Source organism: Rhagoletis zephyria, unplaced genomic scaffold (genome assembly GCF_001687245.7).
Source record: "Rhagoletis zephyria isolate East Lansing unplaced genomic scaffold, Rhagoletis_zephyria_1.1 Rzeph_scaffold_00282, whole genome shotgun sequence".
Classification (NCBI taxonomy): Eukaryota; Metazoa; Arthropoda; class Insecta; order Diptera; family Tephritidae; genus Rhagoletis; species Rhagoletis zephyria.
In genome coordinates, this window is record NW_016157366.1 from 1 (window position 1) to 18,018 (window position 18,018).

The window sequence follows — 18,018 nt, forward strand, 5'->3', positions numbered from 1 at the left end:
CTGAGTTTCTTAGTATATATAAATCAGCTTGGTAAAAGCAAGTTTCTTATTTTTGGTTTGGTTAAAGCATCGAGTAAAATTAAAGCATTGGTAGAAATTACTAAGTCGGTTACCGAAATGCATATATGTATTTTGACATAAGTGGGCGGTGCCATAACCATTTTCCGAAAATGTATGATCATCTTAGTTGCGTTCCAGATGCTCACGATATTCACGATTTGCGGTTTTTTTTTTGCAGGAAAGCGTTCCAGGTGTCAAAAAAACCTGTAAGTCAAACCACTTTTGTGAGAGTAACTTGCTCTCTCTCTCTCAGTCAGAAGTTACAGGAGATAGGTACTATGAAAAAATGGTTAAATAATAACTGGACTGGATTGTTATTAAAAATCTCCTGAAGAGAACCCATACCATTTCTACAATCCTCGGGGGTGAGAGCATAAAAATTCCGACCTTACTTCTTCACATTCATTTTTGGACGTTGCTGGCTTAATTAACTGATCGCAAGTGTATGTATGTATGCATGTATAAGTTTGCACTTTTAAAATTTGTCGAGCATAAACGATGCGCTTGAATCCAGACACAAGCTATGGATCCTCCAGTCAGCACAATTTTAAGAGCGAGATAATTAATGATCCAAAAGCTCGGCTTTGTTCTTCACCCACACATGTTTGTTTGGATTTAGCACAAATCTTTTGACATACATACAGTACATATGTATGTATGTAAGTACATAAGTTTGGGGACAAGCGGTAATACATATATATTTATGTACATACATACATATCTGTATACATAAACACATGTACATAATACATAATATATATAGAAATGGCGGTCACAGAATCGGCGTTTTGAAACACAAGCGGAAGTTGGCGATAAGTCGAGGTGATAAGAACGTCGGGTCTTAAGCCAGCGAAATATATGTGGACACATGTACATACTTACATACATATGTATTTATATACTCATAATGTAGGTAAATGTGGGCCTATGTATGTATGTATCTCTGTTAAATGTACGAGTATTGCGGCATTAATTTAATGTGGGCGGCCGCTGTGGTGTAGTGGTTAGAAGTGCGCTGTACCATTCCACAGGTTCTGTGACAGAGCCCCCATTTTGAAATTAGGGAAAAACCGGATTAACTAGTTTTATTTTTGATAGCTTTTTATACAGTGAAAATGCTTATGTTGGTATTAAGTCATGACGAACACGTAATTTTTAAGCAAAAAAAAAACTGACTTCAATTCTCATTTAAAAATTTATGAATATCGTTAATCTTCATGACCAAATGATTGGATATAAAGCCAATCAGTATGGGACCACATCGGAGGTACCACATTTCCGTTAAAAATAATAGTTACAGAAATCGCTTAATGTGGTCCAAGGTTATGCGGTAACATACATAATAAAAAATATTCCGACGAATCGATAACCTTCTTCTTTTTTTGAAAATTTAAAAATTAAATTATTTTTTTTTTTTAATTACAATAAAACTATTAACAGTAAGGATCAGAGTACGAAAATAAACTGTACAAAACAATTCCCATTTGCTCGTCGATCATCATATCATTTGTGGTTTTGTACAGTTTTGTACATAGTCAGAAACAAATTGTAAGATTCACTGTCATTTTCCCCAACGAGAAACGTTTGCTTTTCGTTTGTGACAATTGTACCATAGGGTGATATCACAAACGTTTCAATTACGTGAAAAATATTTTTTTCTGTAAATTTTCATATCCAATTCAATTAAAAAACATTTTTATTTTTTATTCATTGCAGCCATTCGTTTTGTGTTTAGATATTGCATATGTGTACATACATGCATATATTTTACTCTGCACGGTTCATTTCGTTTGTTGTTTCGTCTGTAACTACTAAACTACTGTAGTGTACTATCGCCAAAGTGAACTCAGCCGTTCTGTTTTCGTATTGTACCGAACTGCTGAAGTAATAAACGAAACGAAATAGTAACGTACCATATAGTTTATTTTCGTACCCTGGTAAGGATACATACATATGTATGTAGCTATTATTAACACAAGAGAAAAGCAAAATAAGTTCAAAGTTTATTTTATATTTAAAGTAAAACATAAAAATTGGAGAAAAGTTCGCGTTTAGCTAATTTTATTTTTAACCGACTTCACAAAATTCGTCGGATTTTAAAATAAAATAAAAAGGAAGAAGGAAGGAAATGGTTGGGCACGATTAAGATTACTAATAAGACTAACCCAACGAACACAGTCTCTAACGTAAGAGAAATTTGTATTTCTACATTAGATAACTAGGGTAATTCTCTAACCGTTCTCGATTCGATGACTAAGTTAAAGAACTACATTAGAATTCGATTCGAGAACGATTAGAGAAACAACGCAAATTCAAATAAGCAATATTCCAAATGAATGAACCATAAATTATTTTTAAGTTCAAATAATTCATTATTATTTTGTTGCAAATACATTTAGTACAAATTTTACAAACAAAGCTTTTCATTTGATAAAGCAAAACAGTAGTTTGAAATTCAATTTCGAATCCCATTAGAGATCAACATTAGCATTCGATTAGAGAATTAATATTTTCTCGTGTCGAGAACTAAGTCCCATTTTTGTTGAGATCGCTATGATTCTCGATAGTTTTTCGAGTCGTTCTCTAACGTTTGAGATTGGATAATGTGGCTAGTTCTCCAATCATTCTCTAATCGATAAGTAACCTCAATGTTTGCTGGAAAGATTCACATTAAGATTAGGATTGGGATTCAAATTGAGGTTAAGGCTAAGATTGAGATTCAGATGAAGATTAAGTTTGAGGTTAAGCTTAAAATTGAGAAAAAGACCAAGGCGGGATTAATATTAAGATTTTTTGTTAGAAAAAAATTGTTTCATGGACCTGGCGGAGTGTGAATTAAACTTAGTGATAGTTCAGGAAACACGGTACAATTCGGAAAAATGTCAGCATGGGCGGGTTCGGGGCTTAAAAATTGAATTTCGGGATTACCGACGATTTTTATTCCGTGCCAATCTCTAGTGTTGTTCTTATTTCACTGGTAATGTCCATGCATGCTAGTCGTTGGAGTTTGCTCAGCTTTGCCTAAGCGGACTTGACTTCATTTTGGCCCTATCTGATTCAGAATAAGTTCCTCTCATTTCTTTCTGTCTCTCAGACGAAACCCCATATTGAATCCACCTGCGTTTTTGTTAACACATTACAGTTTTATCAATCTGCACAGAAGTATGTTAAGTGATCCACTTGTCTAAGAGCTTCCGAACCAATTTATGTATTTTAATAAATCGTATATTTAATAAGTCGTAACAGTTTCGAAGACATAATCAGAGAACTCGTTGTCAATTGCTTATTTAATTTCTATATGCATCACTAAAATTTATAAATTAATTAAATCCATTCGCAAGACTGATAGTATTAAAAAATAAGTTTAAAACCCCACAAGCGTTTAACGAGGTCATCCAAAAGTATGCGCACTTAGAAAAGAACCAATTTTGTTTTTATGATACATACATACATATATGTATGCACATATGTATACGTATGTAAGTAAGCTTGGCTTATCTCGTCGTCGTCTAACTTCTACCATTGTCGCCAATCAAAGGCTCTCATAGTATTTTAGTCTGATTTTTTGAATATTCTAAGCTAAACAGCGCAACTAGAAGGTTCACATTTACATTTGTTTTTTTTTTTGCAGTTTTGAGTAATCACACAGCACACGTTACGCAACCATGAAGTGGGCAATGCTGCTCGCTGCGGGCCTTCTCTGCCTGATGCCAATGCACGCAGAGGAGCTGTCCGATAGTGAATTCGACCTGGACGATCTTGCCGACTTTGACGAGAGTGCAGAGGAGTTGCTGCGTCAATTTGAGGAGAAAAACTTGGTAGGCACAATGCGGAGGAATACGTATTCTAGTATCAAATACATATATCAAGTTATTTTAATTTTAGAACAATGATTTAGACCGTGAAAATGAGCTCGCTTCTAAATTGGCAGCTGAGGCTGTAGATCAACAGAATAACATTTGAACCCGGTTGTTGAAAGTGAGTATATGTACATATGTATGTATGTAGCTCTTTATCTACACAGTAGCGTCTTATCAACAAGCGGAAATTCTTATATTTTTTTTCAATTCTGTTCTCAGTTGACCCATGTGAGAAGATGCATTGCGGCGCCGGTCGTGTATGTCAATTGAATGGCAATGAAGCTAAATGCGTCTGCATACCTGAGTGTCCGGAAGAGCCCGAAGCGCGTCGTCACGTCTGCACTAACCATAACGAAACTTGGCCTTCGGATTGTGCTGTCTATCGGCAAAGATGTCTGTGTGACACCAAAGCGGCCGGTTGTCTGAACCCCGAAAATAGCCACGTACACATCGACTACTATGGTCCATGCCATGAAAAACGCGAATGTTCCGAAGAGGATATGAAGGATTTCCCACGTCGCATGCGTGACTGGCTTTTCAACGTGATGCGCGATTTGGCCGAACGTGATGAACTGACAGAACATTATATGCAAATGGAATTGGAAGCCGAAACCAATATGACCCGTCGTTGGGCCAATGCAGCAGTTTGGAAGTGGTGTGATTTGGATGGTGACACCGATCGCTCTGTGTCGCGTCACGAACTGTTTCCCATTCGTGCGCCATTAGTTAGTCTAGAGCAGTGCATCGCACCATTCTTAGAATCCTGTGACTCGAATAATGATCATCGCATCACTTTAGTCGAATGGGGTGCTTGCTTGGAATTAGATGAGGTATGTAGAATTGTGTAAATGGAAAATTGTTGAAAGTTCACCATAATTTTTTCTATTATTATGCTTTTAGACCGATTTAAATGAGCGCTGTGACGACATTCACAGAAGTACTCCCATTTTACTTGGCTAAAAGTCGTTGGATGAAGGACGATTTCTTTAATAATACTTGAAGCTTTATTTACCGTATCATTACTAAACATTAGATGTGCACTCATATAGTTTTGTGTACGGTCAATGCTTATCACCAAAAATTGAGATTTTAGTTTAAATATAAGCGAAATAAATTTTTTTTAAATGTATTTTAGTAAAAGCTTTAATTGATCTATATCAGCGGATAGGAGTGCATATCCTTATTAATAAAAAATAGTTTCACTTCCCTTTCCGGAATTTTGAATACATTCATACATACATATATATGCCATTTCCATGGACCGTAACTGTTAAGTTTATTTTTTCAAAAGAGTCAAAGATTGTAGGTTGTAGCTATGGCCGAGTACAACATAAAATGCATGCATAGTTGCTGAACCCTCCATTTTTATTTTATTTAAAAACAACCGTTATGTTCGTAATTGATGCACTTATCCATTAACAGTTTACCACCTTTTCACCTGATTTTAAAAACCGAACATAATTTGGAAAGAGATCTTTAAAATGATGTATATTTTTATCGGTTAAACTTTAATAAGCCCCTACTTTTCTTATTTTTTTTTCAAATTTGATCATCGCTAGTTTCAAAAATTTCTATGAAAATTGCCAAACAAGTGGAATTTATCTAAAACAGGGCCGGATCGTGAGTTCGATTTTGGGGGAAGGGATTATAAATGAATTATATTTTTATAAATCATATGTTTTTGAGAAAAACACACCGTAGTAGTTTTAAAATGTCAAAATTACATTTCTCGACTGACAAATTCGAGCTAACTCGACGGCACACACTGTGCATTTTTAACACTTCGTGCCACATAATCGTAGCGCTTTCGACAGAAGCAATATTTTGATGTGAAACAAAATGGCTTTGAAAGCTAATGTAACTGCTAATATTGCCATTGAGCCACAATCACTCCTTGACCTTAAAAAAATAGTGTTCTTCGAAAAACAAAATTTAAATCCAACGGATATATTAAAAACAAACTTTTCTTGTATTTTCTATTATACTAATATTATAGATCTTGAGACGAGAAACATGATTCCACTGTTTAAAAAACGAAAAAATTTCAATCCGCCAATTTGAAAAATGCATTATATATCTATTGCATTTTTTATAATTTGCTTGCAGCTGTGCATTCTTCACACAATTTTATATCCCTCGAACAAAAGTCAGTTTTAGTGCTATTCAAGACCTTTAATTTGAGCCAAGGTAGAAGTCTCTAGGCCCTTTGAGAGCTAACTTATTACGATTCTGAAGTTCAACTCCGAAATTTCATTCGACATTTTACGCAATTTTTTTTTTGAATTTCGGAGTAAAAACTAGTACTGCAGCTTCGAAGTTTGGCTTAAAATTGTTATAACTTGGCTCTCAGAGGGCCTAGAGGCTTCAACCTTGGCTCTAATTAAAGGTCTAGAATTGCACTAATGTTCGATATAAAATTGAGTGAAGGATGCACAGCTGCATGCAAATAGAAGAAAATGCAATAAATAATGCATCCTTTAAATTAAGTGTTCAAATTTTTTTTTTCGAATCTCGTGTCACCGTGTTTGTGGTCGAACTCTTCCGCAACGGCTCGACCGATCCTCATGAAATTGTTTGTGTATATTTGCTAGGTTTGAGAATCGGACATAAAGTATATTTCATACCGCTAAGTGAAGGGGGCATATTTTATATGAGAATTGAAGTCGGTTATTTTTTCTAAAAATTACTTGTTTTTCTTAATCAGTTTGCGGTATGGAGAATCTTATACGGTTGACAAACGGGCCCGCTTATTTGCATAAACAGCCTTTATTTGCTTTGGCTCATGCATTTTCCTCTTTAAAATGCGCATAAGCAGCCGAACAAATGCACGAAATTTTTGGGAATTACCTCGGATCCGGGGAATTTTCAATGATAACACTGGTAAAAACGGCCAGCTATTGTCTTTTGTACAAATAAGCAAACAAAGCAGCCGAGGGGTGAGAGTTGCGGGCAATAAGCCTGTAGCTGCCAGGTTCGATCCTCGGTTGGAGCGATTGCGAAAATTTTTTTGTTTTTATTATTTATTTTATATTTTTTTATTTAATTTAATTTATACATNGTGGAGTATAATTTTATTAAAAAGTCAACAACCACTAACTGAAAGCAACGTAGAAAATATAGAACTTATAAAAAAAGAGAATGAAAACGAAATAAATGAAAATGCGACTGGCCGTGGGACTCGAACCCGCGACCTATCGGCTCGTTTATCCGCATTACTGCCGTCTGTAAGGGTAAAATTATTAAAGCTTTATCACAGCGCACGCGTACGTACCTTCATTTAATTTTGTTCAAACTTTCAGGAATTAAAACACAAAAAAACAGCTAAGAGGGTTTTGTTCCAGGATGTTTTGATTCGTATGCCTTTGTGGGCGTGATTGCTGCTTGAGATTCGAAAAAAGGCAATTTTTTAAACTACCCTTGAGACCATACTACTCAGTCCATATCATTGATGTGGATATCAGTAGAAGGGCCTTCAAACAGGCCAACTAACGCTATCTTTTGTGTTTATAAAATATAAAAATGTCATAACGTTATCGCCTGAAAACTAAAAATCGGGCTGCTGAAAATATACATTTCGGGAATTTTCTCAAAAACTGGTCAGTCGATTTTATTCTATGTTTCCACAAGTCTAGCCCAAAACCTTAGCTTTGCATTTGGTATATAGCTTATATCTGGGAAAACTTTTGTTGTGGAGATATTGCACATATGTATAAATTGGCACTGAGCAAAACTACTTGAGAAAAAAGCATTAGTTTAATAGCACGAGTGCCACACCGTACACGTGACAGAAGTAAAACTTCTTAAAAAAAGTACATGTGTGCGCCCCACACCCGGTAGAAATCTTAACAAAAATAAACACGAGACTATCTGACGAATACAGTTGTTTATTGTATCCAAAGTTGGTACCCAGTTGATAAGTTTTTATTATATCTCATTTTTTTTTTCGAATACCAAGGATATGATCATTCCTTTTCGCTTTATTCCGTATTCGAAAAATTATGTGTTTTAATGGACACATCGATTTGAATGCATAATATAGATTTAGATAATATTTTTAGCAATTTATTTGAGAAAAATAAAACATTTAGATTATTGTTATGAATTTTCGTCGATTTTAAATTTGCTACCCCAAAATACGAAATGACGAAAGCTGAACTAGAAACACAAAATTTATGATATCAGTTTCGTGACGAAAATTATACGCATTTTTTAACTGCCTTTGGAACGTACGGAAAATCTTTTTTTTTTATTTGTTCGGAACGTTGCGAAATTCCGTCTACTGTTAGAAGCACAAAATAAAAAACTGAACTTTCCCTACGTTTCGAATATCATAAATTTTGTGTTTCTAGTTCAGCTTTCGTCACTCGAAAATTTTAACTCAAAGAGGTGTTTTATTTGATATTAAAGACACAAAATTTGTATTTTTATCATGGTGGAATAATAACAAGGTGTTGTCAGTAACTTAACCTCACTTTTTCGGCAGGTCTATTCCGGTCACGCATTTTAGGGCCGGTTGTTCAATGTCTGGTTATCACTACCACTACACTATCGACGATTTCGACATCATGCATGTAACATGTGATCGATAAAGCAGTAGTTGTGCTTAACCGGAGCTTCTACGTCCGATTTGTGCTAATCAGACATTGAACAACCGGCCCTTAATTTGAAATAGTATGCACCAACGGATTAAAGGTAGTAAATAATTAGTACCTTTTCTAGTACTTTAAGGCAGGTTGTGGGAAATCGCGATTGAAGTTTGGAATGCAATTTCTCAAAAACGAGAAGATAGATATTCTCCAAAGTGTCTGAAAATGTTACTAGTTAACGAAATTCTTAAATTATTTAAATTTTAATGTTTAATGTTAATTAGCTTTCGAGTTTATGAAGGATTTTCTTTAGTCAAATTTTGTTGTAAGCGTCATTTGTCCACAATTTGGCAGCCTCTCTGTATGAAACACGACAAAATGTGATCAAATTCCTACTAAATTAACGACACTTTTTACTCAATATCTCGGAAACTAAAGGAGGAAAATGGAGAACGTCATTTTTAAGATATTGATTAGTTTAATATGGCTGCATCACTAACTAAATTATAGAAAAAATTGTAGTCAACATCTCGGAAACTAAAGGAGATATCTAACTTATGCACAAATCCGAAGACGAAGGTAATGTGAACACCAAGAAGAATACTTATACGGGGACCTAGGCTAATATAAAAAGCAATACAATTTCTGCAGTATGAAAGAAAATAAAAATGAATCAAAGTAGTGATATACGTCATGGCATATATCTATTTATAAGCTGATGGTACATATGATTGAAGTTAATGTGGATCTACTTCTCTATTGCTAATTCAAATTAAAACGAGTATTTCATGTACCGTTTTTATCTTGGACGTGATCTTAATAATATTACGTATTCTACGTTTAAGTTTAGCGGCTTTGGCTCCGACACAGCCTGCAGGTCAAGACGAAGACGCTGGACTGATCCTTTTTTTTTTAATTTGATTAGGTGCCTATGATGAAATGAAGCAAGTCCTTCGTTTCTGCGGTAATAATATAGAACCAGTAAAAACTTACCTGATCATCTTACTACATATCTGTGTTCGTATGGAAAAGTAGCTTATATCGAAGGGCTGGATTTAGTATAAATCGGCATTCGCAGCATGCGATTGCGAATGACTCACAGGCACTGAGCCGTTGAACAACGTTTGGCAAATAAACGTGGAAGAAATAGTTCCGACACTAGCAAGTCAATATTCTTATTAAGTCTCATCGAAAAATTTCTTGTCGTTTAAAGAATAAAGGGAATGCCGCATTATACTAAAGCCAGCCTTTCGACATAAGCTACTTTTCCATACGAACACAGATATACTTTCCTAAGAATTGATAATGGTAGTAATTTTATATGTATATCAGCATAGTCTTTGCATTAATTAACTATGTATTTGGTCTTCTCTAAATTTCGACAATTTTATGTTTTATTTATTTTAGCTTTCATCAATTTTCGTTTTGCGTGTAAAATATTGTTTTAAAGTTAGGCTTTTCATTTAAGAAAAAATTATATGATAATTAATATTACTTGTATAACAATACGAAAATTATCATAAGTTGTTAAAAAAGAAGTGAATGTTATTATTAAAATAAGAATTAATACCCTTGGGAGAGAATTACAGTATTTTTTCTCTGCGGGTCTTGAACATTGTCCTCCTGTAAAGGATGTTTTAATTATCAGCCAAATTCTTTATAAAAAATGTGTTGACAAAGTTAAACTTACCTTTTTGCCAATTAAGGATTTATGAATATGTGGAATGACACCACCACCAGCAATGGTAGCTTTAATCAGACTATCCAATTCTTCATCACCACGAATAGCCAACTGCAAATGACGCGGCGTGATACGTTTAACTTTAAGATCCTTTGAGGCGTTGCCTGCCAACTCGAGCACCTGAAAAAAATCAAATCAAAAAAAGTTGAATACGGTGTTGTAATCGTATTGAATTTTATGACGGATTTATCACCATGAGTAGGCGCTAATGGAACCATGTAAGCCTTTTTACAAGCTTTTATTTAACTTGCTCTGTATGTATGTATGAATGTTTGTTAGGGGCAAATCTTGCAATCAATTTTTTACCAACTTTCGAAAGACCTAGGGACTTGAAACTTCACAGTTGGCTCAGAACCCGATGACAATACAATACGAAGGATGAGTTAATCCGATAGGTGGCGCAGGAATCCAAATATTTGAAAAACCCGTATTTATAGTCCGATTTGGTTGATATTTAGAACGTATATGTATTTATATGAAAAGGAATAACTCCCACTAAAAAACTTGCCGATAATGCGCCGACATGATATACTTGGTTAACCAGTATCTATGGTCCGATTTCGTTCATATTTAGAAAGGTTGCTTTAAAAATATTTGTTTTTTTAAATTCACTTATTTTAATATTAACCGCATACAACTTGAATATACCATGACTGACTTAATCGAATTTAAAATCAAAAAAGTTTTTCTACGATTATTAAAACCCAGTGTAAGGAAGAAATTTTGTTCCTCGAACGCTTGATGTAGGTAGTCTTTCATAAAAAATAACAACGTCGCATTAATTGGCGCTTGAATACCCACGTTACGAACATATTGGTCATGATATTTTGATGTCATGACACTCCATATCTACATATCTACATAAATATGCACTTTTAATAATATAACGAAGTAGTTCAAAATTTCAATATTATGGGAAAACGCAATCGAAAGTTGTATCAATTCATACAGTTGGTATACAAAAAGACAGATGGCAAGAAACATATCTTCGCCATATTTGGGAAGTATCTTTTAAAACTGAACGTATTGTACTCATCAAGGCTTATTAATTGCATAATTGCATATACGTACGTACATTTTTGTCGCTTAAGTCGCAAGACTGCAAGAAATAAATAAATAAAATTGTGGTTCATCAATTGAGACATATGTATGTATGTACAGTGAATCGAATAAAAACTGGGGCGCGACATTTTAGCAATGTTTATTATTTTCATATGAAAGTATAAGTGATTATTTAACAAACACAATATAGATCCAAATTTCAAACTTCGTGCAAAAATTTTGAAATTATGAAAGTTTGATCAAAATTTATAATTTCTCCATCAGCATCTTTAGACAACATTTTCGAATGCAATTATGTAGCTCGTTAAATTTTAATATATATACATATGTAGTAAAGAGCAAATTTTGAAGTATCTAGTGTTGGCGGTGTTCCGCACTTTTTTTATATAAAAAATCTTCGAACATACTTTATATGGAAAAAATGCGAAACACGAAAACAAAAAAAAAAGTTGCCCAAAATCAACGGTAAGTCCTTGCTACCCAAAAATGTCTCTTCATTGTACTAAAATTTAATAAGCTACAAAACTGCATACCAAGAATTTATAGTGACTCAAACAAATGACTACTCGCTGTTTTTTTAATATTCGTAATATTTTTCCAGTTAAATTTTTTTTATTTTATATAAAAATATCGTAACAGTGTAACATCACAGTTTCAAACTTTATACAAAATTTAGAAAATGCAACAAGTTTTCATCAAAATTTCAACATTTCATTCTTAATTTTTAAGAAAATTTGTGGGTATGCAGTTGTATAGCCCACACAATTTTAGTCTAATGAAATATGAGTGTTTTTACTCTCTAGAAAATATTTATGTAATCTCACATACGAGATTTTGCATTATTTTGATACGCAGTTTTGTATTTTAACTGCCTAACCAGAATGGTGAGGCTATGGTATGTAGAAAGAGCTGTCGAAGAGTTAAAATATTCTAAATGCTCTAAACTGTCCGCAATATGTAACTGTGGTTTTGGTGTATTATTTTTGATGTANCTTTCAAGAACTATCGTGTAGTCGATAGCAATACGAATTTACAAAATATTAAGTTGCATCTTTCAATTTCCATCTCAACATTTCACAATGTCCCATGTACATTGCAGCACGCGCACTCACAATTGCGACGTCCATTAGCCAGCGCCAGCATTTTAAAGAGATTTAACGTTTAAATTTGCGCAATTTACCATTTTATTTATTCTATATCTTTATTCAAAAGCAAACCGAAATAGCAACAAATTTTCAGAACACCTTTGGAATGAAATAACTCAATCTGTAATTTTTCTCAAATTTTCCTTGCACGACAATTTTTATGCTTTGAACAGAGGAACGTCAAGTCCGAATACCACGAAGTTTTTTTCACGAATGCCGCGTTCGCGCAAAGCAAAACACTTCGTGGCGTTCAACGAACACTTTCAGCCTCAGGGTTGCAATTCTGATCTGAAATGCCCAAATTATACGTTTTGGAGATCCCCAATTTTGTATTGGTATTCACAATTGTAGCGATTGCAACATTTAATTGAAGCAATTTGTTAAAACCTTTTTGCGTTCTCTACCGCTATAAATCGTTGTTAATAACCAACTAACATAGATGCATAAGCATCTATATATATGTATGTACATGCATACATTTATATACCCATGAACCAACGGCTACAGATCACGCAATCCGCCATCGTTGTATTTTAATCGAATTTCATAAAAAAGTTTTCGTAGCGTTTTTGGTTTTTCCCTTTTGTTTACATCGTCTTCTATCGCTTCGGGATGCCTTTTTTAGCAATTTCATGTGTTTTTTGAGCAATTTTCATTTAAATTTTGATTTTTTACAAATTTATGGATAGAATGAAGAATATATGATGATGATGAGTCAAGTGTTTCGTGATCGGAACAAGTTTGTGCATTTGTTTGGTCTGGCGAAAGGCCTAAATTTTCGTGAAATGTGGGTGCACGTTTCAGGCCAGAACGTTGGCATTGAAAAATTGACCCGTAGTAATGATATGCGATTGTAAAACGCATGAAAACCATATTTTATGAACTTTTTTTGCTAATTGTCATCAAGTTTCNTTGCAATTTCATGTGTTTTTTGAGCAATTTTCATTTAAATTTTGATTTTTTACAAATTTATGAATATAATGAAGAATATATGATATAGAGTCAAGTGTTTCGTGATCGGAACAAGTTTGTGCATTTGTTTGGTCTGGCGAAAGGCCTAAATTTTCGTAAAATGTGGGTGCACGTTTGAGGCCAGAACGTTGGCATTGAAAAATTGACTCGTAGTAATGATATGCGATTGTAAAACACATGAAAACCATATTTTATGAACCTTTTTTTGCTAATTGTCATCAAGTTTCACTTTGTATATTTTATAATAGGTTTGTTCCAGAAGCTACCCCTACAAGACATTGCTGAGCACTTTAGGCAAAAATTCTCACACATCTACACTTTTGTTTTTGTAGTACGGCATAAATGAGTAGTTTGACTATTAGTACTGAGGACTTTCTGATGACAACATTGAGGGGAAAGTACTCAATTTTTACCCATGGCCTGAACGAAAATGAGGACTTTGATAAGCACTTTTGTGATTAGGGATAATGATAATATGAGTACTCATATGATACTCAGCTGTCTTGNTAGGTTTGTTCCACAAGCTACTCGAAGTCACTTCGAGTTACACATACGCGTTCCACATGTAAGTTTTCGAGTTTTGTTTGATATACGCTGACAGTTTGAACTTTGCTCCAGTTTTTCTACAAGCAGCTTGTGGAACAAACCTAATAAATACCAATTTAATCGAACCCAATCACCGCGCCTTTTTCGTTTTCTTTGTTTGTTTTCATTCTTAGACAGATGTCAAAAACGCTCAGAAATTTAATTTTTTCACTCTATTCCGATTGCGTGATGTTGTTGTTGTAACAGCATACAAACTCCCCAAAGACTTTTTGGGGAGTGTTGCTGGAGTGACAGTCCTTGGCCAGATATAAATCTGGGTCGTTCCGGTTACGTAGACCCGACTGTCGTGGGAACGCCGATTGCGTGATCTTGTTAGTTGGTTCTTGATATATACCTACATGCGACTATATCCCTATCACTTAAAAATACATTTCCCGTGGAGAAAGACACTCAGGGCCAATTTTTCAGTGCACTGCTGTGTTTTAAACTTAGTTTAAACTTGGTTTAAACCTAAATTAGCCAATCAAATGCCAGCCTGCTGTCAAATTTTTGGTATTTTTGGTTTAAAAAATAAGCTTTTGGTTTTTACTGGCATCACCTTCTGAGTTGACCTGTCAAACAAGGCAACTCCGTAAAAAGAAAAAGAAAAACACCACCAAATGAAAAGGAGAAAAGCAAACTCGGAAAGAATTCAACGGTTCGGAACAAAGCGCACAAGAATAGAATAAAAAGCATCTTTCCAAAAATTGGCGCGTTGATTATATTATTTTGAATTTGTAAAAGGATCTTTGGANTACAGATGTCAAAAACGCTCAGAAATTTAATTTTTTCACTCTTCCGATTGCGTGATGTTGTTGTTGTAGCAGCATACAAATTCCCCAAAAACTTTTTGGGGAGTGNGATGTCAAAAACGCTCAGAAATTTAATTTTTTCACTCTATTCCGATTGCGTGATGTTGTTGTTGTAACAGCATACAAACTCCCCAAAGACTTTTTGGGGAGTGTTGCTGGAGTGACAGTCCTTGGCCAGATATAAATCTGGGTCGTTCCGGTTACGTAGACCCGACTGTCGTTTTCTTTGTTTGTTTTCATTCTTATACAGATGTCAAAAACGCTCAGAAATTTAATTTTTTCACTCTTCCGATTGCGTGATCTTGTTAGTTGGTTCTTGATATATACCTACATGCGACTATATCCCTATCACTTAAAAATACATTTCCCGTGGAGAAAGACACTCAGGGCCAATTTTTCAGTGCACTGCTGTGTTTTAAACTTAGTTTAAACTTGGTTTAAACCTAAATTAGCCAATCAAATGCCAGCCTGCTGTCAAATTTTTGGTATTTTTGGTTTAAAAAATAAGCTTTTGGTTTTTACTGGCATCACCTTCTGAGTTGACCTGTCAAACAAGGCAACTCCGTAAAAAGAAAAAGAAAAACACCACCAAATAAAAAGGAGAAAAGAAAACTCGGAAAGAATTCAACGGTTCGGAACAAAGCGCACAAGGATAGAATAAAAAGCATCTTTCCAAAAATTGGCGCGTTGATTATATTATTTTGAATTTGTAAAAGGATCTTTGGAGCAGTGCGAGGATGCCTCGAGCAGTTAAAGCCAAAGCCGGTACAGCTGGTGCTGTTACAGGAGGGAAGGCGGCTGCTCCTAAACGCAATAAGTTATATGCCATGCCGGAGAAGATTGCTGAAGGTACAATTTTGACAGACTTATCCAAAGCACAGTGGTCTATTGGATCTTCGATCGGTACTGGTGGTTTTGGAGAAATTTATTCCGCTTGTCGCGTTGGCGAAAAAAGCTTTAGCTATGTGGTTAAGTGCGTAAGTAACGCAGTGACTACATGACAAAATTTCAGAGAATATTAATATTTGTAAATATCTTATAGGAGCCTCATGGTAATGGTCCATTATTTGTGGAAATGCATTTTTATATGCGCAATGCTAAACTAGAAGATATTAAAAAATTTCAGCGCGAACATGGTCTGAAATCACTTGGCATGCCGCACATGATTGGAAACGGGTCAGTTGACTTGAAAGGAATAAAACATCGCTTTATTGTTATGCCACGTTATGGTAGTGATATTGCGAAACACTTCTTAGCCAATGGACGACGCTTACCCGAGGGGACCATATACAGATTGGCATTGCAAATGTTAGATGTGTACGAGTTCATACATTCATGTGGCTACGTGCATGCTGACTTGAAAGCGGCTAACATCCTTTTAGGCTATGGTAAAGAAGGTAATAACCAAGCATACTTGGTTGATTATGGGCTAGCATCACATTATACGACAAAGGAATTTAAACCGGATCCAAAAAAAATGCACAATGGTACCATTGAGTATACATCTCGTGATGCTCATCTCGGTGTGGCTACGATGCGTGCAGACTTTGAAATTTTAGGATATAATATAATCGAATGGTCAGGCGTTCAATTGCCCTGGATAAAAAACAACTTACTCTCTGTACCAACTAAAGTACAACAAGCCAAAAATGAGTTCATGGCAGACATAACTAGTAGCCTCAAGGCCATATACCCTAAAAGTGCTCCTGGTAAGAGAAACGATATACATATTTATTACAAATTAATATATACTAAAACTTCTTTTCAGCTCCTATAGATGAGTATATGAAGTATGTAGCTAAAATGGAATATAATGAAAAACCTGACTATGAAAAATGTCGCAAAATATTCGGCAATGCTATAAAAACTATGAAAATTTCCAATACTGGGGAATTACAGTTCAACGTAAAGGATGATACTAAACATCCCACTCCTTCGACAAGCAAGGCACGTCCCAAAGTATCTGCTAAACGTCCAGCAAAACCGGATACATCTGTAGAATTGTGCGCAAGTGACGACGATGATGACGATGTAATATTTGAGGAAACCAAACCTGTTAAAAGAGTACCGCAAAAACCACTTAAAACGATTGCAAAGCGCTCACCGAAAACTGCAGCCAGCCCAAGAAAACATATATTGCAAGCTATAAAATCCCCAACACGAAAAGCGACACCAACATTGCGTGGGTCACCCGAAACTATGGCTGAGGCGAAGACCATGTTTAAAGCAACTCCGACTCGAAAGCGGCGATCGTCGTCTTTCTCACCAGCAAAGGTTCTACGAAGTTCGCCTTTGCAAAAGAAAGCAAAAGCTGCGCCGCATGAAGCTGCCAATGGCAACAGCTCTAGTACCCCAAGCTCGAATACGAAAAGATCTACACCATTAGCTGCAAAAGCTAATATAAATTTCAGTCCAGCGATTTCGCTATCAACTTCGCGACCAGGAAAGACAATCGTTAACGACAATACTACACCAGTACCACGAACCGGTAAGACGTATGAATTTAATTTTGAATTAGATGTTAGTATGGACGCTAATGTTGTGGTCAACGTAAAACGAAAGAAGAAAGCACCAACAACTGGTGCCACTAGCAAAGATAGTGTTGGCCAAAGCAGTTCTCAGTCGATTCGTTCAAACGGGTATTCCACAAAGAAAAGTGACACCGCCGATGATGAAAAAAGTACACCCGTTACAAGAGTTAAGGTGAGAAAGATACCCAGCGATGATGCTTGCGATAGTCCACGTACCCCAGCGGTAACTGTTAAAAAATCAAGACGTGTGGTCTCATAAGAAACTTTCTTCACTGTTATACATAGATTTTGCATTTTTATTTTCATAAAAATTTAATACATTCATATTTTTTCTTAATTATATATGTATGTATGTAATAGCTTCTATACATTAATGGTTTGTTGAAACGTGCCACAGAATGAATAAGATGCTATTGGACATTATTTTGATGGCAGGGATTGAAAACATAAAAAATTGTTGCTCTTTACATTGAATAAACTTTTGTACTAAATTAAATCTTTAATTTGTTGGCTCTAAACATAGAATAAATATTTTTAGTTGCATAACAATCAATATCTACTTGATAGAATTAGGTTTTGTAGCAAGTTAAAAATGATCTTTGGAAATTATTCCGTTTCAACATTGCCAAGGATTTGATTTGGATTATATCCTAAATATAAAACT

General features: G+C 35.0%; 3 protein-coding genes across 4 annotated transcripts; 2 read left to right on the top strand and 1 right to left on the bottom strand.

Annotated features, from left to right (window-relative positions):
• The first annotated feature begins 3,646 nt into the window (after positions 1-3,646).
• Positions 3,647-5,049, top strand: SPARC (secreted protein, acidic, cysteine-rich). The gene is given in 5 exon segments (XM_017610106.1): positions 3,647-3,878; positions 3,946-4,015; positions 4,018-4,038; positions 4,140-4,750; positions 4,821-5,049. Coding segments are annotated over 5 exon segments (915 nt in total). The 5' UTR covers positions 3,647-3,725; the 3' UTR covers positions 4,881-5,049.
• A 4,817-nt stretch (positions 5,050-9,866) lies between these two features.
• On the bottom strand, positions 9,867-10,382 carry LOC108358666 (Histone H2A variant; the record flags this gene model as incomplete). Its single annotated transcript, XM_017610104.1, has 2 exons — positions 9,867-10,129; positions 10,197-10,382. Coding segments are annotated over 2 exons (246 nt in total), but the record flags the coding sequence as incomplete, so codon positions are not given.
• Positions 10,383-14,684: 4,302 nt separating this feature from the next.
• Positions 14,685-18,016, top strand: ball (nucleosomal histone kinase 1). Of its 2 annotated transcripts, XM_017610108.1 has the most exons (4): positions 14,685-14,764; positions 15,548-15,800; positions 15,866-16,532; positions 16,592-18,016. In XM_017610108.1, exons 2-4 carry the CDS (start codon positions 15,561-15,563, stop codon positions 17,611-17,613), a joined length of 1,929 nt encoding a protein of 642 aa, XP_017465597.1. In that variant the 5' UTR covers positions 14,685-14,764; positions 15,548-15,560; the 3' UTR covers positions 17,614-18,016. The 2 variants fall into 2 exon arrangements, with proteins under 2 accessions (XP_017465597.1, XP_017465596.1); XM_017610107.1 differs by lacking the exon at positions 14,685-14,764 and having other exon boundaries at positions 15,291-15,800.
• Positions 18,017-18,018: the final 2 nt, after the last annotated feature.